General features: G+C 42.1%; 1 protein-coding gene across 1 annotated transcript in view; it reads left to right on the forward strand.

Annotated features, from left to right (window-relative positions):
• The window catches only part of glceb (glucuronic acid epimerase b), a 43,501-nt gene that overhangs the window by 9,457 nt on the left and 8,923 nt on the right, over positions 1 to 25,121 (forward strand). The window contains exons 2-3 of the mRNA XM_030376847.1: positions 8,905 to 9,031; positions 16,686 to 17,226. Coding sequence (XP_030232707.1) covers positions 16,701 to 17,226 — 526 coding nt within the window. The 5' untranslated portion in view covers positions 8,905 to 9,031; positions 16,686 to 16,700. The remainder of the gene's footprint in view (positions 1 to 8,904; positions 9,032 to 16,685; positions 17,227 to 25,121) is intronic.

The raw sequence follows: 25,121 nt of genomic DNA on the forward strand, positions 1-25,121 counted from the left end.
CAAACGGATGTAAGCCCAGAGTTCACCCCAGAGATCTCTGCAGACTCTTGACAGCTGCCGAAACTCCATTTGTTCCAAGCCTTTAATACTTTCATCTTGTCTCCCTCTTGCGAGCTAGACGATGCGGCTTCCCATCCTGCCAACCTCGTCACAGTTTTTCTCCCCTGTCTGTATGGAGAGCGAAGCCTGAGTGAGACTGAGAGGATCCATGGGTTTCCAGGTTCCTCAGTCACAGGGACTGTGTCCCGCCTAGCCTCCCAAGTGCCTGCCTGTCTTTTTCTTTGCCATGTCCATCATCGTTTCCCTTCCGCCATGGCGGAACAACGCCAATTAATTCAGAAACTGGGCTATAATACAGTTGGTGTTAGAATTGCCAACAGCTTTATAGTTATTTTTTTGTATAAAACTAAAGCAAGCAGCATCCTTATTTGGCTAAATAAGTTTGGTGAGGTTGTTGGAACAAAATGACATGACTGCAGAGTAAAGAAACAAACCCATACCACATCAAAAAAAAATCAGCACCTCCATGATTTATTTTGCAAATTAAGTAGGCTGCTTGCTTTAGAATATATTGTTTATGTGTGTATAAGGGGGGATATCTGAGATTGAATGCATACATTATACATACTGTAAATTATAAATGTATGATATTGCCTTTTGAACATCAGCCAGAAGACTTGAATACTTTATGTAAGGGCTATAGTCAACCAAATGATATCTTCGTAGAAGTCTGCACTCTACTCGCTGCTAGCCTAAATATCAAGTAACTGCTGTTAGAAAGTCAGTGGGAAACTTTCAGATCCACTCTTTGTCCGATGCCAACTCTGTGACGGCAGAACTTCAATGTTAAGCGGGTCGCACAGTCATGGAGCGTCATTCAACCCTATCGACCGTTAAACTGGAAAGTTGACGGATTATCGCAGACAACATGAACAAAAAAAAATGTTTGGAGAAGAGTATATATATGTTCAGTAAGTTACAAATAGCAGTGTTCTATTCGTCTTATAGTTGATTAAACAATATGATTATTAAATCAGAAACTACAGAGCCATGAATTAAAAGTATCACAGAATTATGCTATTTCTAATACAATATTAGAAAGGGAAGCAGACAACCAACCGTTTATCCAAATACAGTATAAGGCGGGATAAATAATGTGACGATGCAGGGGAGCAGCGTAGAGCGCTGTCATTTTCAACAACAGCAAAGATGGATCTTGCTGATGTAGAGCGGTCTGTTGATTCCGCCATTGAAAGTATTAGACAAACACACAGTGTGTTTGCACTACACACACACAGTGTATTTGCACTAAAAGAAGAACAAATAACTGCATGTAGAGCTTATGCTGACTAGCTCTTTTCAGCTGAAAGTATTTTTTCTGTTAAATGTTTTCGTTGCACAGTGCTGCGTCAACCGTTTTGTTGCTATGGTTTTAGGCCCATCCAATTGCGTCCAGAGGAATTTTGGTCTGCGCCCGTTGGTGACGCCCCTTGGATATCGAAAAATGAACTGAGAGGTTCCGGACTAATGGCAGTTTGCAATTTGTCTGGCAATGCCCGGCTAACACAATATAGCATGTCACTCAAAAATTAGGTCTGCATTTCACCCTCCTGCCCCTGAAAAGTAATGGATTAAAAAGCGCCTTTTTAAAAAAAAAAAATATAAAAACACTGACACACTTCTTTAAGGCATATGCTGTATGCAAAGTCTGAATTTAAACTGCAGAATTTACAGACTACGCACCTAAAAAACTTTACTCTTCCAACTTGTCACTCTGTGACAAGTTGGAAGAGTAAAGGTTTCTTAGCTTGGTAAATCAACCGACTATTATGTGCAGAGACATTCAGTACTGCTGGGTTGGAGGTGGTTGGATGTTGCTTTACTGCCACATGTCTGGTGTCTCTGCTGGGGCCTCAACTATTGATGGCATGGGCTGAGCAAAAGGGGTTGTCATCTTTGGACATACGTGTAAACAATCAAATGCATCAAACTGGTAAAAGCAATATCCCTCAGTTGATATTTGTTAAATGATAGAATAGAATGGAATTCTTTCTTGGAATAAACCAGGATAAATGTTTCTAACCCATACCACTGATGGCCACATTGGCAGGCTTTCTCTAATCCAGAATGAGCAGGAGACTCCATCTCCTTTTAAACTGCATGTATTATTGAACCTATGCTAGGGTATGCGTAATGGCTATAAGCCTGGAAAAGCACTTGCCTTTCCACCATTAGCAGATGCCAGATGGAATATTGTGTCTTTCCTAGTGTTCTTCATGTTGCAAATGTCTTTTCTTCTTTCTCTGCACGTTTTACCCATTTATAATTTAGATTCTGGCTTGTATGTGTTCAAGTCAACGGGTTTGCCCTAACGGGTTTGACCTGGCTGACTGATGAGCGCTTCAAAGCATTTATCTCTGCTAACATGGAGCCAGACAACACTGGAAAGGAGGGTAAGCCTTTTTTTTCATAGCATATTTCTTGTATGGCTTGGTTACAAATGATCCAAAGCCACAAACCAGTGCAACTCCAGTCTAGTGAATACTTCCTTTAGTGGAAGTCGTCTGTGTCATGGATTTTCTTCCAGGCAAGAATTTTCAGCTGTTTACCCACGTGTTTATTTCCCTATGACAAAAATGACAGCTACAGTTTGTGTGTGGGAAGTGATTGGTGTATATATATTCATAGTACCCCTGGGTGTAGAGTGTATATATCTGGCTGCTGTCACTGAGATAGAGGGGTGATTGTTGCCTCATTGATTCTCTTTGGTATCAAAGATGGTTTTTCCTTCTGGTCTTGAGCTGTTCCCACTAGGGGATATTGGTTCATTCGTAAGCTGGTGTTTGGGTGACAATGACTGACTGGCTGAGAATGGGTGTATGTAATGGCGAGTGTAAGACCATTACGAAATGGAACGCAGGATTTATGTTTTTAGTTGGACAAATAGAACCATACTTTGTTAAATAACTTTCTCGGTTGTAGAGGTTTGTGCTTGTTTTTGATTTGATATCTGTATTCAAAGTTTGTGTGACACAAATCTTGTGCACACATGATCAGGGTTTCTAAAAAAAGATGGAAAAGCATCGCCAAATCTGAGCATACTTTGCAGTTTATTTGTTCCTTCACTTTTCAAACTCAAGATTCTTGGACAGTGTTCTGTGCATCAGATGGTCAACGATTACTGGCACCCTGGCAGCATGGGCACTGTGAGCGTGTTTGGCCAGTCATTCAATTCCCAAAGGAAAATGAATGCATTATGAATGATCACCAGATGGGTCTCCATCTCTCTTTTCACCACACACTGGCTCCAAGTCCTGATAGATAACTACTTGTGTCAGGCTGGCAGCAAATGAGAAGTGTCCGGAATATTTAATGGTCCAATACCGTCCAAAAAGTTATGTCCTCTGCCTAATACTTAATATGTATTCGCGGGAGAGAGTTGTGAAGTCCATGTTCATGATTCATATGTACGGTTGCTTAAGAAGGGGTCGATTTGTGTTAAGCAAAGGCCAAGATGGTTTCTTCTCAGTGCACATCTAATGGAAGAATGGAGCCAATCCCCCTTAACAGAGTGTCTGAGTGTAGTTTAGCTTCCTGTTTATTGAATCTAATCTATCCTTCATTAAGCGGCTTGTTCTTTTCCCAAAACTTCCGTGTGTGGGTATGGAGCGGCTCCTCCTTGCATGCTGGGTTGCTTTCCAGATGTTCCCCCTGGTGGTAGCAGGGTGAGACATCCAGAGGGGGTGCCACGTTGCTCAGGGAGTGCTCAGATAGCAGGCATTACGCAGATCAAGCAGGAGTGACCCGCTGCAGGCTATTCGGGACGGCTGTTCTGCTTGCTCCTTCCAGCTGCTTGCTGTACCCCTGCCTCAAACATCCACCCAGGAACCCACAGGCTAAGAAACTAGTGGTAGTCTCAGCAGAGATATTATTTTGGGTTGTTGAGGAATGTCTTATTACTTGTTGTCCTTTTTTTGGCGTAAGTTGGATGTGATTGTTGAACTTATAATGCCCTTTTAGGTGTTTCATTCTCTCCTAGAGTTGTGCATATGTTTGTTTAATTTACTCAGTAGCGTGCCGTGGGGTTTAAGTCAGGGCCTTCAGTAACGAACTCCACCAACGGCCAACCCCCAAACACTCAGACATGCACACAAATTTCATATTAGGTGCCGATACAGCCAACACGGCCACAATATGCGCTACTGCATAACATCCACAACAAGACAGTTGATCTTCAGCAACAACAGCGCACATGCACACCACTTTGCATTACCTTAGAGCTAGAGTAATTCAGCATCCCCATCAGATCTTTCCTTATGTCACTCCGCAACCAGATTCCACATCACACACATGACACAAAAACAAGTGTTCACAGTTATTGGTATGTTCGGGCATATTGCTGGGCCCTGGGGCGTTCTATTACTGCACATCATTTGATTGGCTGTTTACACACGTTAGTAAATGTATTAATCATTGGGAGATGGCAGCTTCAGCGAAAGGCTAGCAATACTTTTAGTGCTGGCCCTGCTGGTCCATGTAACCTAGTTGTGACGCATTATTCAGCTGAGCTCAGCCTTACAAAAAATTCCTTCTGGAATTATGTTATAAGTACTGAAAATAATATGGAATTTAGATGCGTGCAGACACAAATTAATATCATTTTGAAAAAAATAATATATCTTTATTATTTAGGCTTTGACAGGGCCAGCAGAGAAGGCCCTGCTGGCCCTGACGGCCCACCACTGAATTTACTTATTTAAGAACAACATTCACCATTAATCACCATAGCAGCGTGAGATTCACCCCTCATCAACCCGAAAAAAACTCAGATTTCAATGCATTGTAAAGGCTGTAGTTCATGTGATGATGATCCACAACATTTATTCTGTGATGGCTGGCACCCAGCTGTTTTTACAGTATGCTCACTGAACCTCTAGCCAGTTCCTTTCCTTTTATCTTCATGTCAAGACGGGAGAATAAAGAATCAGTTGAACAAAAGTAAAAGTTTGGTCTAATTCCATGACGTGTACCTTTTTTAAACTGCACCATATCTACTATCAAGTGTATGGCCCTTTCCCATTCCTTTGCTCTAAAGAAAATCTCAGCCCTAGCCCTTGCTGTTGCGCGTGCACGCACTGTGGAGCAATGTCCCAATACCACTTTAAGGTAGCTTTAAGGGGTAAGGGGGAGGGCTAACATCCCCTCAAAATTGAGATTTTCGATGGGCACCCTCAAAGCGATTCAGTTGTGACTTGCTCCCACAATACCTTGCGAGAAAACGGAAAATCCAGAAATATCCTAGACAAGATGGAGGACGAAAAGATGCGACAGGATTGGAAAAACACAAATGTATGTATTTTCTCTGTAATTAACTAGTAATTATTTTATTAATTATACTCTGCAGCCCGGCCGCGGGCTTCGAAGCCCGGCCAAGGACTCTCGGAAGATCGCGAAAGTCTGTGGCCGACTTTCGCGGAAGATCGCGAAAGTCCCCGGCCGACTTTCACGGGCCGCCCAACCCCGGTTCTCGGCCGGGCTGCAGCCCGTGATCTTGCTCTGCGGCCCGGCTGAGAGCCGGGGTCGGGCGGCCCACTCTGCGGCCCGGCCGTCTGACTTTCGCGGGCCGCCCGACCCCGGTTCTCGGCCGGGCTGCAGCCCGTGATCGTGCTCTGCGGCCCGCCCGAGAACCGGGGTCGGGCGGCCCACTCTGCGGCCCGGCCGTCGGACTTTCGCAGGCCGTCCGGCCCCGGTTCTCGGCTGGGCTGCAGCCCGTGATCGTGCTCTGCGGTCGGGCGGCCCGCGGGGGTCCGACGGCCGGGCTGCAAGACCGGGCTGGATATCATGTCGTATGATATCCAGATCTTCCATGTTCTAGTGACTCCAGGTTAAAAATAAGCTTTATACTAATATATTATATTATATTAGTAACATTCTATAAGTAATATTATATATACTAATATATGTAGTGACCACAATATAATATATTATATTATATTAGTAACATTCTATAAGTAATATTATATATACTTATATATTATATTAGTAATATTACATGGTTAATCAATGTAATTTTTGGCAGTACTATATTGTGTACATAGCTATTATATATTGTACGTAACATATGGCCATATCACCCAGTTCTGGCATATAATTCCTAATTCCTTCTTATTCGTTTTCTTTCAGGACATCGTTGAGTCCACTGCCACCAGCCCCCCCACCTCTCCCTCATGCTCCTCCACCCCAGGCACCTCTTCCACCACCCCAGACACCCCTTCTAAGAGGAGAGTGCCAGGGAGCAGGCGAGGCATGAGGAGAGCGAGGCAAAGTTGGCGGAATGGTGGAGAAGATGTGATTCTCCACCATTCTCTCAAAAGCTGAGAGAGGGTGTGTGTGTGTGTGTGTGTGTGTGTGTATTTTTAGGTGTGCGTGTGTGTGTATTTTTAGATGTGTGGTTCAGTGTTTATTTAAATAAAGTGTTTCTTCTAAAGTGTTCTTGTTCTTAACCGATTATCTAAGGGTGCACTCACACACCTTTAACATGTAGCTAAGTGACATTCAAAATAAAGGTATATTACGAGGGACAAATAGTATTATTATTATTTTATTTTTTTTCAACACTTTATTTAAACATGCCAATTACAAAATATAAATACCATTTCAGGTTAAACATCTTTACAATGGGTCTTGCTCGTTGCCCGAGACAATGGCAGCCAGTCTGTCTCTTGTAACATTACCAGGGGTCTGGTTATCTGCTAGGAGGCACGGGGAGGCCATGACGACGTCACAGGGTAGGGTTGTCCCATTTGGTAGGGTCGGTTAGGTGTAGCAATGAGGGGTAGCAATGAGCATGAGCAATGAGGGTTAGGGTTGAGATGTAGGGTTGAGACAGTGAGCAAAGAAACGGGATTGGGCCATATCTACTATCTTTTTCGTGTGTGTGTATGTGGGCTGTCCTTCAGTCGACAGCCTCTTATTCCCATGGGATACTCTATTTAGCTCACAGTTAAAACAATGTTGATTGTAACTATCGGATATAAAGTTTATAATGGCTTCAGTCTGCTTTGATGGTTCAGTGGTTAGATAAATGGAAGCATCTGAAGGGGAGATACACAGGTTTTTATCATGTCTGCCATTGGTGCAATGCTTTATCAGGGACTAAATGACGATGAGGGACAATAAAAAGACACTCCAAAGTTAACCACCCTACATCAGTCCATGGGAGAAGCAGCGGGTCATCAAATGCTGCTGTATGTTGAAATGATGCCGATCATTTGATCAAATGGAGCTGGGCTTGATGGTGCCGAACGACCTAAAAGCCAATAGTGTTCCTATGCTAACTTGACAAGCCGCTTTCTCATTAGCAGTGCACCAAAGGATTTGCTGGCTTTACAGACTAGTTAAATTACTCCTGTTTCAAACCTGATTAATTGTGGAAAAGTTTGAATGAAGGACAAAACTGGTATATTTTTATTGTATTTAGCGGTCCAGCAGCTTTCCTAATTGAATGAGGACCATTTTTTTCTATTCTTCTGTTGGAATCTTACAATCCATTTTCGTCAGTGTCATGCAAATGTTAATAAGCAATTCGTAACATGAATAGACCAATACAATCTCCCCAAGCTGTGCATACATCGTCACCTAACTCCTCCGTTCTCGATCTCCAACAGTGTAAGACACTGCAGTCGCTCAGGCAAACACTTCTGTGATTCCAGATGCAATCAACTATAATATTTCATTTTAGTGCTTTGTCAATAACACTATTTCATAGAGGGATCAATACGTTGTCTGAGGTTCTGATGTAGCACCGTTTTTAGTTTAGCAGCCTCTTTTTAACTGGAGCTGTTTGGAAGCTTATATTGGAGAGATTAATTGCTGTGTAAAGCATCCCCTCTGTCACTCCATGCACATTGGCTTTGATGGATTATCACCACAATAGTGACCTTGCTTAAGGAATCGCTTTAAATTCATCAACACTAGAATTACAAATACATTTTTGTTTTCTCAACCCTTATTATGCATTCAGTGCCTTTTCAGTCAATAAACTATTGATCTTAGGGTATACATTTGCCTCAGTCAAAATGCATTTGCATCATTCATTTTTGTTTTGCAAAATATTTTTTTTGTTAAAGCTGCTTAGCTGCCCAGGGCAATCAATCTCTTTTTTTCCTTCTACTTGACACCATTTCCCATAGGTTTAGTATTTATCGAATGAATGGGCAACTTACTCAAAGAGCAGATTGGCTACGGTACAGGAGCATATATTCAGCCAAATGGCCTTTTGTACATGTAAATTAATCAGTCACTCCCTTCAATTTTGGCTTAAAAAATGTCAAACTGTGTAGTCAATAAATGTGCAACCCTACAGCTTTTGATTATTCCTACTGATGACACTGGCAGATTTATGCCAGCATGAGAGGCTTGCTATGATTCCAAAATCCACTCGATAACAATTCTAAATTATTACACTTAAATTGTCCCTTCATTTAACAACTTTATTCACCCTGTTCCCTAGTACTTCACATTCCATTCGAGAGACGGTTATATGTTAATGTGAACAGCAGGAGGAAGGCTTGTAAATGGAGCAGAAAATGATCCACAATCCAAAATATCCAATGATTTCAAAATTTATAACAATTAGCAAACAATGCTTGCCTTTCTCCTTTTCATTGCAGACCACGTATGCCTGTGGATGTGGCCTTATTCATGTTTTCTTATGGATGCACCATTTTAATTTTCTATTTTTATAGACTAGATCAATAGCGAATCGTTTTTTAATGTATTGAAAATACTACTTGTTTGACGCAAATTAGACAGATTAACTGGGTTCGAATTTAGGATTGTTGTACCGTCTATAATTTATCACACATCACCCATCTAATGACTTATCCCTTGTCTGTTTAACAGATAGAACAAAGAGGCCGCGGGCAGAGACCAGTGTTGGGTGCTGGGAAGACCTGCTGGGAAGACCTGCTGGGGCCTTGTTCAACAGCATGTCCAGCTAGTTACCAGCTTCTTGGTGAATGTTTTAAAGGTCAGTACTGGAACGCTTTTCACAAACACACAGATTTGTAATTCATGAAGCCTTGGTTCAAGCTGAATTGGGACTATTGTTGGTATTCTTCAAAATGAGGGAACTTCAGGATAGATGCATTCCAATTTTTTGATCAGTTATTTCCTCCTTACACTTAGGGGAACTGTTGCATATGTATAATGTTCAGATACAGCTTTCAGCTGTACATTCCCTAATAATACTCTTATGATCTGGGGAGGAATATCGTTTTCATCTTATTCTTCAAGAAATGTGTGGAACTTTGGTGAAGCTATTAACAAAAAGAGTGCTATTCTTATTTATACAATGCATGTTTTATTATGCAGTTTATTTCCAAATCCTTTACATTCATATTGCATAAGGAGTCTGTCAAATTTAGAGGGGAAGAACTTTGTAATATACAAATATGCGTTTATGGATTAATTGTTCCTAATTTGTAAAGAAACTATTGGCAATATAAAAAATATATAAATTCATAACAATGGTTGCATTTCATCAATGTTGCTTTAATTTATTCAGATTTCCTAATCTTGATGGGAAGGTTAAGTTGCCAACAGTGGCAACAAAACCGTGCAAAATTGGGGACAGTGCCCCAGATCTGGTTGCCCTAGGCAACTGAGCTTGCGTTACCTTTGAGCATTGCTCAGTCAGGCCGGATCTCCTTTTCGAGAAAAACAGATTGAGAGGCATTTATAAGTTCCTGCCGGCCAATTCCATACATTGTTTAATTATGTTCCCCTATTGATTTGTCTATTCATCTTTCTCTCCCATCTCTCACACTTTTCATACATAGTACGGTAATTGCTTTGTAATAAATGTGCTGTTATGGCTGTATATGAACACATTTGTTAAGATATGATGTATAACATTTTTTGCTTTTCTTTTTTCATTCGCACTGCAATGCAGTCGAGTGTGCCATAGACCTGAGGTAATTAAAAATGCAACAGCATTTGAGCAAATGTGCTTGAATATCCCTCTGTGGTTCAATGTTTATGAACTATAGCAACCCAAACTCCTTGAAAAAGTGGAAATAATTATCAAAGTGCAGAAATATCTCCAAGCTGCTGTGACACTGGCGGCCGGTCAGCTCTTTACCCCACCTGAGCCCAGCAAAGTATATACAGTATCGGCCTCCTGCTTGCTGTTGTCAAGTCAAGGCAATCCGCTGTGAAACTGAAATCTACATTACCAGCACTTGTGTAGCCTGGGGCAACTTTTGTATGTGCTGGATCGTTGGTGGTGGATTCGTAGTATAAGCAGGGTTATTACACACACACTATTATAAACAGAATTATACATAGATGTATGAATAATTTAGTGTTCCATAGCAATGTGAATTCCATTAGCCTGGCAGGGAGGAAAGTGCTATTGAGACTGTCATACTCGTGCGGTACAGTCGAGAAATGCTTAGGTTTTGGGAAGTAGGCAATATAGTTAGACCATATATAGCTAGTATAAGTCAATGGTAAACTCGGGGTCTTAAGGTTTGTTTAATGCCCCTAAACAAACTTAAAAAAATAAATAAGAGCGAATTGTATCAAATAAACAGTATGTCCTTGCTCTGTTGGGCATTTTCTGTAACTATTTAAAAATTGTGTGTGTGTGTGTGTGTGTGTGTGTGTGTGTGTGTGTGTGTGTGTGTGTGTGTGTGTTATCATATTCTTGACATGTTGTAAATTCCAATTAGCATTTCTACAGCCAATCTTGCTCTCAGCCTCGCTTTCCCGTCCCTATCAAACTCTTTAGCTTTCTCACCCTCTCACGCAGTCTCTGTGTTTCTCTCCCTCAACTAACGGAGTGCTCAGTCGGAAAACCATGACCAGAGTCACACCTGCAGAGGAGAACAGTGTAAATGTCAGGGGTCTAGTTGGGGCAAGAACACCTGGTCCACATGCGAGCTGGATTCTGCTGTTCTCCAGTCCCCCAAGGGCATCTCTGCACTCCCAGCCCCTTATCACCATGATGGCTGCGTGGTTTTTTTTACACCAGAGGCCAGCAGTGTTCTTTGGCACCCATCCCTGAGCTGGATGCTGCCCTGGGAGCCACATGTTCAAACAGGTTACACTGAGGCTTGTCACGCTACGGGCGCAGCGAAAGGTTACTAGGCAACATGGAGTAAAGGTCACTGAGAAGGAAGTACGGTTTCTTTTTACTAACACGTTCTGTGTGTGTGTGTGTGTGTGTGTGTGTGTGTGTGTGTGTGTGTGTGAGATTTGTCTCCATACAATTCAGAAATGTAAAAGTATCTAGTCATTTCAGTGTCCAGAAAACTTGGTGGTGCAAATCTTGCTTGTATTATTCATTCTGGCACAATACTCCAGGGCAGTGGTTCTACGTAAATTGCATAATTAACCATTTGGTTACGTAACCAAAACTACCATTCTATATTAAACGTTTGCTGACATCGTTGCATTATAGGGCAATTTCCTCGAGGGAGAAAAAACATTTATATTTCTGTATTTGTTTAGTTGACAGTCCCAAGCTGGCATCTTAAAACGCACACCCAAGATGAAATGAAATACCCCTGGGCCAGCAAGAGGATCAGTCACTGTATTTCATGAAGCAGCTGTCAGTGCTTCCAGAGATGCCTGACATGTTAACAATTCATCACAGCTGCTGTCTGACTTTAGCTTTACAAGCTAACCGCGATCAGGGTCCTGGCCAGTGGTTCCCTTCCTAAGAAATTTCTGCAGAAGAGCTGTGTACAATCGGGGCCTCTGTGGCCGCCTGCTTCTTGACCCCAGCCTGCTTTGTTTACACTTGGCCCTGACTGTATCAATGCCACGGTTTCATTCTCCATGCTTCTAAAAGCGTCTTTTCAAAACATCTCTGTACTAAGCATGCCTCAAATACACACCAGTGGTGTGTAGAATGGTGTTCGGTTCCTATTTTAATGCTCGGCCAAGAACCTCATATTAATTTATTTTCTGTTGCCAATTTTCTTGGCAATGATGCATGCTCGATAAACATCTTCTATATTGTAACACCAGTAGCCTGGGGCTCATTGTGTCTTTATCCTTTTTGTTATTATTTGATTAGACTGATTTGAAGGTGTTCATTGACACCATTGATGGTATGAACAGTCCAATAGAGCAGAGAACAAGCTTAATGAGCAACTGATTTTTGTCCAATATAACGAAAAAAAAAGATCCCAAAATGTCCCAGGTTCAAGCAACATGCATAGTGCTTAATGCCTGCGCCCTTTCCCACGGACATTGTTAACATCTCTGATAGGTAGAACAACGTGCATCTCACGTTGGACCTAAGTTCTTCAGTGGCAGTGGCAGGTTGGAGGCCCTTGAGTAGAATCCCAAAGAGACTATTTTAGACTCTGGACGCCTTGTAGGCCTGCACCAGTAGCTGTATATATTATTTTAGCCCTGTCTCGGTCCACGAGTATAAAAGAATATAAAATGTCCCTCTTTATAGTTGTTTTGAGCAAGAACATCCATTTGTTTCTGAAAAAATAGTATCTAGTCACCAGCCTCCAGATGCCAGGCTGAATAAATATATGAAAAACATTGTGCAGCCAGCCATTTTAATTGAGCACAGTTTCACAGTTTGTTATGTAACCGGTAAGTTGTTGTATTCAGATGTTTGCATCTGGGTTTTGAGCGCATCATTTGAGCTGATAGTGGCTAATGTCAAATGGCTGAGGACTTGAGGACTTGACAAATAGTCGTTAATCAAAAAGTGAAAGTCTAGAAGATCTATGGTACCTCATCCTTTGCCTTGGCATTCTCCAACCGACTATAAGTGAGCAACTGTAAGGATGATAAAATAATGTCTGAATCCCCAGTGTAATAAGTGAACTGGAAATTGCCAGTTTGTCTTTGAGGCCATCGTAAACAAAAATCTGTTCTGAAAGGTATTTGAATTTGTCAAAAGCGGCTATTTCTTCCTTCCAATTTCCTGAACCATGACATTATGCAGAAATTATTTTTTGTTGTCGTTATTTTGCCTTAATCTTTAGAGGACTTTTGTTTTATCTTGCAACAGGATTGCACTCCACATCCTGTCCAGCTGTTGTCTTTATTTTTAGTGACCGCATTTCAGTGTACTTTTCCTTCCATACTAAAGTTATTACCGAAGGGATTACTGTGCAGCCAAATTTACAGAGATGAGCCGATCACCACTGGATAATACAGTGGCCCAGCCATATCACATGTATATAAGTGGATTTGGGTCAAAATGCACTATAAGCTATACAAATACTGTCTTGTCCGTGGGATTTCAACAGCTGGCCTGCCTGGGATTCTTAAACAGTTTTAGGAACAGTCCAGAATATATTATTTTTTAAATCTTTACATGAATATTTGAATGGCTAATGGGATTTACATGATGTATAAAGATAGGAAACATTGTGCTATTTTTGTTTAGCATTGCATGGCAATGCTGTTTATAAACCCTAGGCACTCAAGATGTCCCTGAGCAGAATAGCCCGAGCTGCTGTCCATTGTGCCTCAAGCCGGAAGGATGGCAGCAAAGCCACCCCAAAAAGAGCCAATTATCTGTGGTCCGTCTCTGTGACAAGGTGGCCCCTGCATATCCCGATGAGAGCTGAGGCTATAGCCCAAGCTCCTTGCCCTCTCAGCAGTGCCAGCGTTCCCAGCATCGGCCCCGTCTTTCATGTTACCACCATGCTGGCATTTCTGAAAATATCAATTCAAGGACTTTTTTTGTTTTGACATTTTTCTTGTTTTTCAAAGTAGAAAAATATGCCAAAGGTGAGGTTCTTTTTTTTGTTGTTGCTCAAAACTGCCAAAAGTAAAAGGAAATGGAAAACCTGCATCAATAGTTAGTAGAGATGCACCCATCGATCGGGCACCGATCATTATCTGCCGATATACGCCATAAACACATGATCGTATACGCCATAAACAGCCGATCAACTTGAAGTTTGGCTTTTGCAGGAGTCAAACACATGACTGTGTACGCGACGTGCCGCCTTGAGGTTCAGTAACTGACACAGTAATTTAATCTTCCTTTAACATAATTAATCTTGACTCACAATAAAGATACGCTCAACTTAACCATAGAAAAAGCTTTTTGTTGACTGGGTTATAGGATACAATAACCAGCCTGCATCTCAAAAGGCTTCATATTCTCCCTATGTTTTTTTTTTTTTTTATAAATGAATTTTATGTAGGATTGCGCTAAAAGTAGTAGACCTAGACGTGTCGTTATTCACACATCCTCATGATAGTTTCAACTACTGAAGGATTAATAACCTGATAGGAAAAGGCTGCGCCCCACTGATTCCTGCTTTGTGTGAAACTAACTTGCTGCTTTAATGGTAGATGAGCAAGAGCGATTTTCAATACGATTGTCTCTAAACGGCATAAGCAAATCATTGACTATTGAAACTATTGAACTATGGATTCTAAGCAAACATTTTTTGAATATGAAATTTTTAGTTGTCTGCGGGCTGCACTGAGTGAGGATGCGGGCCTGCGGGGCGCCAGTGGCCCTACCCTGGTGTAAAGGGAGCCTATGTGAACACAGCTGTGTATCTGGATAATGGTTTAGCGCCACATCACAGGAGGCAGAAAGAAAGTAGGCTACAAATATAAGCACCTCCCTTGTAGCCTACACGCAAATGTTGCCGTCCGTCATTATTTGTTGTGCAGAGCTAAGTAGGATAATGGCTGCTGCTTCCCGGTAGTCCTTCTTTCCTCTGCCTGCGAATTTTGCTACTTGCAGAGCGTACATTTGATCATGTGTTGGATTCAATCTTTGTTGGATGTGTATCATCCATACAGTCTATGGTCCGTAATATTACACCCTTTCTTCAGTGCGCTACTGAGAGTGTTAGGGCCAGACCCGTTCCAATAAACAATAACCTCACCAATTCCTTATCCTTTGTTAGTAATGTTTAATTTATTCACATTCCTTTAAATCTTATCTTACAGAAACGGTCAGAAAAATAGGTAGCTCCATTTTAGTTAAGTCCAAACTAAACTCTGTAGTACTCTGTTTTTACATAAATTATTGGAGGAAACTGACACCATTTAAGCTCAACTAATTAACAATAACTTTCATATAAAACTCACTAAGGACCCTTTATATAATCAGCACTAGGGTGGCGTGATTAATCGAATTTTGATCGCGATTTCATTTTAGCGTAAAACTATCACAAAACTAATATAATAGAGTTGAAACAATTGTTCTCTCTTTAGTTTTTTTTATTAAATGTTATCTAGAATGTGCAGAATAGCTGGATACATATCTTATTTTAGATTTGAGCTTCAGGGAAAATTGTAGGAAATTTAAATTGTAATATACATCTTACACGGTTCATATTGTATTACATAGGCAAAGTCCTGCCACAGCATGATGCTGTAATTTGCTGCTTATTTATCTAATTAGATGCTCGTTAGTAGATTATCAGTCACGCTGTAGCTTTTCCTAGACTACATTTCCTGGTGTTATTTGTATTGGAAGCCACAGTTATTGTAATTTGACTTTGTTGCTATGGCATATCGCCCCTATTGTCCCATTAGCACGCTTTAATCGCATTGACCTTTTAAGCTGTGGCTGGCCAAAGCTGAGCCATTGCGATGAGTTTGGGGGAGTGTCTGTCGATGATGCATTTGCAAGCTCCCTCGGCAGCGGTGAGTGTAATTAGTGTGAGGGAAGAGTTGGACCCCTTTTGTTTATTGATTTCTCACTGGCCTTATGAAAATCAATACCAACATGGCAGGCATGAACTATGCTAGTGTGCGAGACGCCGTTAACAGTGCCTGTCGAATCAGACCTTTGTTCTTCTGGACTCACACAGACTTCAAATGTTGATTAGTATTAACTTTAATCATAACTTTATCATTGTGTGTGTGCAGAGCTCAGCCTCGGTTGCCAACGCTTTGTATTTTATCGTCCTAGTCAACGACCAGCTGTAGTTAAGATCTGACCTTTATGATGTCTGAAGGTCAAAGCACATAGGCATTCTTGGATTGTGAATGATTGTGCATGTGAACCTTTTGTCCTTTATGAATCATTCAAAATTAAAATATTGCAGGAGGTCAATACGTTTTAATATCAGAACCTTCTGTTTGCAGTCGCGGGACCCCTGTGCATCCAAACCAAAGCACATCCTCATTGCGTGGCGGTGTTTCATAAGTGGCTTTAAAAATATTTAAAAGGTTATTTATGTATTGGGTTGGTGGAAGCACCTTTGGAGGAGGGGATGGAGTATGTTTGGATATTAAGTTACTGCAATAAGCTCATCTATTCTAAATATGCGCCTCTGACATCCACATAGATAAATGACTGATGACATGAACAAATAAACAGACGTAAATCAGATGCGATTTTTTTCTCACTTTCCACTGAAATCCAATTGCTTTATTTCTGATACCTGGCAGGTTCACGCAGCACATCTTCCATGTGTCTTGTTGTTCCAGTGAATTGTTTGCCTGTGCACTATCATTTAAAAAGTGAGACCAATCTGTGAATGACCTACTCCGTAGCCGCATCCCAGGCCGTCCGCCTACATAGCTGACGACAAGCTAATTAATCCTTTTCGCTAAACACATTCTAAAATGGGTTCCCATCTCGCCTGTCGATCCGATACACAGTGAATTCGCTCCAGCGGCGTACTTATTTGGGCACTTCTAACGCAGCTTCCCCTATGCAGGGATAGGCGGTGACCATGCGCTGTCTGGCTGCGCGGGTGAACTACAAGACCCTCATCGTCATCTGCGCCCTCTTCACCCTCATCACCTTGCTGCTGTGGAACCGCTGCTCCAGCGACGTGCCGCTGCGCTTCCTGCCCCGCTCTCCCCCCGTCGCACCCAGCGCCAAGGCGGGCGATGCCAGCATCACCAGCCAGCAGCAGCAGCAGCAGCAGCAGCCCCCCCAGTTGCCGGAGCCCCTGCCGGTCGCGGGCGGGTGGGTCAATTACGAGGAGATCGACTGCCTGGTCAACGACGACGTGACCATCAAGGGGCGTCGGGAGGGCGGCGAGGTCTACCTGCCCTTCAGCTGGATGGAGAAGTACTTTGATGTGTACGGCAAGGTGGTGCAGCACGACGGGTACGACCGCTTCGAGTTCCAGCACAGCTACTCCAAGGTGTACGCCCAGCGCGAACCCTACCACCCCGATGGCGTCTTCATGTCCTTCGAGGGCTACAACGTGGAAGTCCGCGACCGCGTCAAGTGCATCAGCGGCGTAGAAGGTGAGAGGTTGTTCTGCTTTGCAGTAGACAAATATGGGGAAACCTTGTGTTGTACGACTTCAAAACCGGGCAAAAATCTGTTTGCTTCAAACAAGTTTAAATACTATCAAGAGCTGTTTAGTATCATTTAACCAGAGGAAATGGGCAACATACATTTTTGTTCTTTGACAAGGAAAGCATGAGTATTTATTTAATTGGCATTGCACAGTGTACATCCGGTGATTTTTTTTTTGATCGTCCCCTGCTATGTGCTTGCTCTTGGAAGATAGAAATGCTTCTAAAAATAAGCTGTTTTGTCCTCGCCATATAACTAGAGGCTAAGTAAGTATTCTATGTCAACCACTGCGCTGGTCTTTGTACGTTAGTGTGCGTTATAGCTGTGCTGCAGAGGTTGAGTGTGTGTGTGTCAACGAAAGGGCCTGGTTTTTGACCGAAGAACACTTGTTTAATCCAATGAGACCTGGGTTCATTAATACTTATTTACCTCGGGCCATAGCAAATCCCCTGAAACAAAGCCTAAGGTAATCAACGTCCTTGCGGTGAATAATGCCCGGTCAGCGAGTATTCATTTAATAAATTAAATTGGAATTGATTGTTGGAAATTGCACTGATTGAATAGGAATGGACATGGCATCCACCTAATCTATTTGATGTCCCATTGGAATTATTGATCAATCCATCACAATAGCTGATCAAATCTCCCTAAGCATATTTGAGCAGCTCTGTAGCATGAAAGGACCTTTTCCATTACAAGGTACGTTATTTGATTTGATGGGATCTTAACAAGACTTCGGCTGCAGGAGAAATGGAGTGCTCTGATTGAAGCACTGTTTATGTCCATTGCGGCTTCTGTTCTCTTTTTGGATAGGGATAGTCCAGCCTATGAATTGAATGAACTGATTTGCGTGCTCTTTGGGGAAGATCCTTCCTTAGTTCCTTAATAATTTAAAATTTAATTCTCTAATTGTATAGTTCAGACTCACTAACAAAACAATATTACCTGTTAATCAACAGTGTAAATTTACTTTATAATATATTAGTGTTGCACAGTATATGATACTAGAAAGGTATCACTGTACCCTCACGCAAAAAAACGATAGGATACGATTTTTTCTTTTGCATCGATACTGTCCTCACTAACCCGGGCAAATATAAAAACGCAGATTCGCATTGAAAACGATCTCTGTCCACACTATCGTTTTCGGAATCTTTTGCATCCATGTTCCACACTGAAATGATTTTGATAAACAGTTGTTGTCATGGTTACGCGACTCCCCCCATGCCTCTCTGTTTAGATTACAGGCGTGTGATCAGCTGATAGTTGCAGTTGATCAGCTGGCTTATCATTTTCACTCACAAGCAAAAATATGGCTCAAACCAGAAGTTTTGTTAAACGCCACTCCAAGTACAGTTTGAACTAGCGTCTTTGCGTTATTTTCCCATCGCTTAAGCACAGCAAGTACAGAGCTCGCCTCCGGCGTTGGACTAACGAATATGTTTGAGACACATTACATTGTACAGAAAAATCATCATTTCCATTTCACCAGCCATTTTTTGATGAGCGTCTCGGTCTCGGTCTCGAAGCTTGTGGCAGCGTCATGGCAACCAAACGTCATCGTTTCTGAAAGCCTCCGTCTACCCTGACCACACTACACCGCAAACCTTGTGTTTTCACATTCATCCACCTCAGCTATCGTTTTTGAAAAGCATCGTTTTCAGTGTCGGAATTCGCCGTTTTAGTGTGGACGGAAGGGCTGAACGGATAAATATTTTTTTGTGGATTTACCCGGGTTAGTGTGGACAGGGCATGAGATGGCGACAGGTTCGGAAGCGCATGCCGACGGTCCTCGGCTTGTGGAGAAAAAAGACGGGAGAAGTGAAATATGGAGTTATTGTATATAACGGATCAGAAGTGTCCATGTAAACGCGGCTATTGACACTTCTGATCCGATTAGATTTCTAATTGGAATAGATCTATTCCTATCATGCATATTCGAATGTATTGTATATGGCATTTACAAAAGTGGTAAGCATACGGCCGTATGTCTCTCACGCACAACCGTTATGTTGGTCTGGACTTATGTGATATATGTAAGGGGTAATGTTGTACAGAACGCCGGTCATTATCGGGAAAATAAGCCCCGACAGGGCGAACCGGACCCCGACGCGAAGCGGAGGTGTCTTGCTTTGCCATGAAGGGTATTATTTTCGAAAATGACCACCAGTGACGTTTTATACAATATCCCGCAATTACACGGCTCCTTGCCAAATAGAAACCATGCCTTCACCCGATGTGTCTTTTACAATTACCGTTCGTAGTGTTGATCAGCAGAGAAATAATCGTTGTAGACGTTGACGTCGCTTAGCAACCGAACACGCTGGGGTGGATAAGTTACCGGACTACTTGCAGAGTGATAAGGAGGTGGTGAATCAGGCAAAAAATCGACTTCCGTTGACAGCGGTCTATTTCGGTGTGCATACATGTACAGATTAACATTTCCGAAAGAGATGGCAGAGTCACATTGGAAACTGCCTGTGCCTGCACCTTTTTCTTCTTCAAAGTAGAAATACTGCCACACCACTGAAATGACTGTTCCACAGTTAGCTCTCATGCGTATGTGATGTGACTAATTGGCTACTACTGTTGTTTTCACATGACGCGCTGCGCGCATCGGATCATATTTCTATCCCCTCCGATACCAGATGTGCGTACTGGGCCATTATCTGCTCGATGCCGTGGATTGGATCGGGACGTCACTAAATTTTGATATTAAAGCTAAAATATTGGGGTTTGCTCTGTCAATAAAGATGCAGTCGGAGACCATAAACGCATTTAAATGGCCTTAAGGGTGTTTTCAAATTCCCTGTAAGTAATGATGTTCCATACCCAAGTACACCGTGGAAGGCACCTATTTGGTTTGCGTACTGCCAATAAACACAAATAAGAAGTAGAAGATACACTTTTCATTTAATTATGTTTAGGGATGTACCGATTGTGAAATTCTGGGCCGATACCTGTTCTGGGCCAGGGAAACAAACCCTAACCCCCCACACACGCACGCACGCAGACACGCACCACACGAACACACAATGGCACAGGGAGAGGCTTTTATGATTTGTATGAAATCAATCTGTTTATTTCAACAACTGCGCCATCAACATTCAACATCAAAATTATTTCAACGTGGGCTTAGGCAGATAGGCCTACATGCGCCGAAAACAGAACGCTAATTATTTTACTGAACACAGCCTGCATGAAGGTGAACTAGACACATCTTTAGAAATGGAAACTATGGCCAAAAAAATAACTTCACACTGTCTTTTACAATTTATTTGTTACCAGCATTCGTAGTGTTGATCAGCTGAGAAATAGCCGCCGTTGATGTTGCTTAGCAACCGAGGACGCTTGAGGAGTGATACGACAGAAAAAGAAAAAAGCCGCCTGTGTGCATGTGTGGTTTCTTTACAGATAAAAGTGAAAAAAAATGTCGGCCGTGTGGGAGTATTTCACTGTCTCGGAGAAAGATCAGCGATGTGCATTTTGTAAGACATGTTCCAGTGACATTTCAAGAGGAGGAAGCATTAAACATGTAAACATTGGGCACTGCCATCTGTAAATGTCATCTTATTTTCCGATAGGCCGGTGGCAGTCAACAACGCGAATATCGTCCGTTACCGATGTTCGTCCGATACATCGGTGCATCCCTAATTAGGTTTTCGCTCCGGTGTAGAAAAGCGTGCCGATCGCTAGATCCCAACTCATTTCAATGGAGTTGACATTCACACTTTGCCTACGGTTATTGATGTGTTGGAGAAAACGCCAAGGAAAACCCTCTGCCTGCTTTCCTACTTCATCAGCGATGGCGGTGCACTTCAGAGGCTTAGATTGGTGCATGTTGCACCCAAACGCAGATGTACAGAATCTCAGTCAACCTCATTTTTTGGTACAATTTCTAACACCTGATGCATATCATCCTCCAGCACCCATGAAACTTACTCGAGACCACTTTTTCATGTGGTCCCAGGCACTGTTTGCTGATACGTGCTCAAGTACAGTACAGGGTTATCACTAATCAAACAAACTAGACTTAAGAGTCAAGTGTGCCCCGGGTGCCTGATGTGAAAGCACCCGGAGAAGCCTTTGTCTTTCATTGCTCAGTATTGCGGTCAAATTGCAAGTTTGGGTCCACTCAGGTCTGAAACTTCAACAGAGAAAGTGTTAAGAATGTTCTTGTTTTTCTGTTACCCCGGTAATGATTTCCCCATCCTGTGCATACCTGATGAAATGTTCACTGATGGTTGTGTGATTCAGTAACGTTTCGGTATATGCCATAAACTCGGGCCTCTCCTTCTATCTCAAATTTCTCAGTACCATAAATATGCTTGATTAAAGCTGCATCCAAGATTTCACCCATTCCACCTATATTTCTTATTTGATTTATTTTTTATTGAGCCATACAAATTAAAATTGGTAGTTGTCAATCCAGTTAAAAAAATATTTTGCTGTTAATTTTGCTCCTTAAAAAGACAATGGCAGTCTAAAAATGCGCTTTGCAAAGTTTATTGTCATCATTATTGGCTTCCACTTACCTCTCTCTTAACTTGAATCCCTAATAGATATTCATTATTTTGGTTGCCTTGGTGCCTGTTCCCCTGCACAGTAACCAATGGCAGACGCTAGCAACACCCGGACATAGGAGTACTTAAGAGGGAATTAAAGGACCTACCACAAGGTAATTGCTACTTGGCAACCAGTGCAAAATAATGGCAATTCCTATGTAATTATTGCAAATGTTCCTATGGTAGGAAATGTGCTGAAAAATCTGCACCTGTTTTGAATCATGTTTCCTTGAAAAAGTTAGCTACTGACTGTTTTCCAATGAAATATCCTTCTCTGCATTTATCTTCCCATTTTTAAATGGTGAATAATTTTTAAGACATTTCACAAGCGCAGTGTAATAACTGGCTGTAACCTGCTCTTCTGTTGGAAACTAAGAACATCCTTCACAAAAAAAAGAGCATCTGTGCAGCTATGTGACGTTCAGTCAGCCTCACTCTAGGCCATTCAGGCCAATGCTAGCATAGGTATATGGCTGACTTTTAAAGGGTGAAAAATGAATAAAGGCACAGAACTCTATTCTCCTAAACAGTAAATCCAAATCGTTCATTTGTGTGTAATGCTCCGGTTTCGGCTGATGACTGGGCGGTCATTCCCCACAATAAGGGCCCTGCTGGGTGGCAAATTGTGCTCCCTTTGCTTCATTGTGTCCCCCACCACAGGTGCGAGGCTGTTCATTGTCAGGGTGGAAAATGGGTCAGGCAGGGATTGAGCCCAATCCATTGGTTCCTTTGAGCTGTTCAGTGGGGAGTCGCCTCTTCAAGTCTTGTTTTTTTTTGTTTCTTCAGGAAGAAAAAACACACACAAGCACATACCAGAACCAACTTATACACACACAAATAGAGATGGCACCTGTACGACACGATTTTTCATGCTCCATAAATTAAGCCTAAGGCTAGTTACTATTCATCACACCACATGCAAAATAATATCTACTCACACCTGTTTTTCTTAAACTTCCATGCGAGAAATTGGCACTCCATTAATCAGTCTTTCACAGTCAGAACCACTTCAGGGCTGAAACAAGGTCACAACACGGGGCATGGAAAAAAGTATTTAACAAGCCCATCAGCATCACATATGCTCTCACCGTGCATTCTATCCCTCCTTATATCTCCAGACCCTACCATGTATCCTGTCTGTTGTCCCCCGATCCTTCTAAATGACCAATCAAGAACGGCCTTGTTTCGATTAAGCTGCAGCCCAACTGAAGGGTTACCGCAAATCATTTGATAAGGACTTCTCAAACATGATCACTTAAGGATGGATCTTTTCATGGTCATACGGTTTCCTTTATGAGATGGAGTCCCCCCAGTAGGGTTAACACTACTGCTTGATTCAAAGACATTAGAAAGTGTTCTAGATGAGATGGAGAAACAATGGGCCTAAAAGCCATTGCAGCCAGGGGGCCGTGGTTAGAAGAAAAAGCTAATGACCCCACCAGGGGCATCTTAAATCAAGAGCTGCTTCTATCTTTAGCTCTTCCTTCATTATCTCCCAAACCACCATTTTTTTTCCCATAAATCTCCTTCCTGTTCCACCTCGTTGTCACACCCCATTCCACTCTGCAAGAGTGTGTGTGTGTGTGTGTGTGTGTGTGTGTGTGTGTGTGTGTGTGTGTGTGTGTGTGTGTGTGTGTGTGTGTGTGTGTGTGTGTGTGTGTGTGTGTATATGTGTACACGCACTGTACAAAGTAAGCGTGTACGGGCTCAGGCACAAGTAACACGACAATACAATTCCAAGTCTCACTCACTTGGAATTGTATTCTCTCTCACTCTAGCCTCCCCCCCCCCCCCTCCCTAGTTCTCTCTTCCCCTGTCCGAGGATGATATAGTAGTTGTATCTAGAACGCAGAGGAGCACTGGAAAAGTTGTACTGAAAGAGTGCGTAGAAAAAAAGAAAACTAGGCCAGACATCATCTTGCACAACCTAATTCAGTTCCAAAGTTTTAAGCCTGTACACAGGAGTCCAATGCCACTGAACTGTGCATTGTTCGCCGTTTGTGGAGCAAATGTGTGCCACAGAACTGCCCAGCCTCAGTCAAAGCCCCTACAGTCTTATCCAGCACCTGCTAAGACATACCCACCACCTGATAACTCCATCCACCCAAGCAGAGCCCAGTAGTTCTCCAAAATGATGACACGAAAGAAACGTGCTGGTCGTAAAAGGGAAGTATCGGTGGCTGATCCTCCTTGATTGGTGAATGGTTACTGTGAGGCGGGAGTGCTGTTCGATTGGGTGAACGCACCATGCTTGAGTTAGTGTGCAACTGGAGGCCGGTCAGAAGTTATGGGATGGTAAGCAACACATATTGCGTATAGTGAAACTGTTGAAAGGTTGAAAAATAGGCAGGCAAACTATTAATTCATTCAATATTTTAATTGGTTAGTGGGTAGAAATGGCTCCGAGTTGGGAAACTAACTTTTTGGTGCACGACCATATGGGTCTGATCTTGGCTGAATCACACAAACTATCATGATGAAACAAAGAACCGCATGAGCATGCTTGGTTGGTCAGATATATTCAAATATATGTGCAAGTGGACTATATATTTGCATATTTTGATTGCCATTGCAGCTTTGCTTTCCTAATGCTGGTCGATGGTGTTGTCTGGGAAGGTCTCTGATTTATTTGGATCACTTTTTTTTGCCATAACATTTGTCCACGTGAAATCCTAATGTTCCCAGACTTAAAGGATCCTGGGGGGCTAACCTCTGCACATGATTCTCTCCAATCGCTATACCTTTCTGCAGTAAAGCGTGTTTCATTTAGGATATTTACCAACTGTTTTTCACAGAAAACCCATTGGGTCTGAATACAGCTCCTCTTCCCATGTTTGCTTTTATTCTGCTCTGTTTGATAATGTGATTCAAATCATTCTATTGAAGATTCATATTGTATTTTATGGAAAGAGATCCTTTTTTAATTGAAGTCTAAATACAATAGCCATTTTCCCCTTCTTTTTCCTACACCACCTCCTATCTTTTTGTCTCTTTTTACCGTAACCTCTCCCAGTGTCCATGTTTTGTTACCCTTAATGATTATTCCTTAAGGGTTCCCCAAACCTCTTTCCCCTCTTTATTTTCTATCATTAGAAGAGTTTCTGTTTATGGAATTTGGTTTAGGGCACAAGTATACCGTTGCTTGTTCAATCCGTCTAATTGATTTTATTTGTCTGCATTAAATCAACAAAAAACCAAACAACACAATGAATTATTTGTGTAGATGAACCGCAGAACAAACATCGTAATAATTGCGATTGGTCACTGCTCTGTTA

This window comes from Gadus morhua, chromosome 14, assembly GCF_902167405.1.
Source record: "Gadus morhua chromosome 14, gadMor3.0, whole genome shotgun sequence".
NCBI lineage: Eukaryota > Metazoa > Chordata > Actinopteri > Gadiformes > Gadidae > Gadus > Gadus morhua.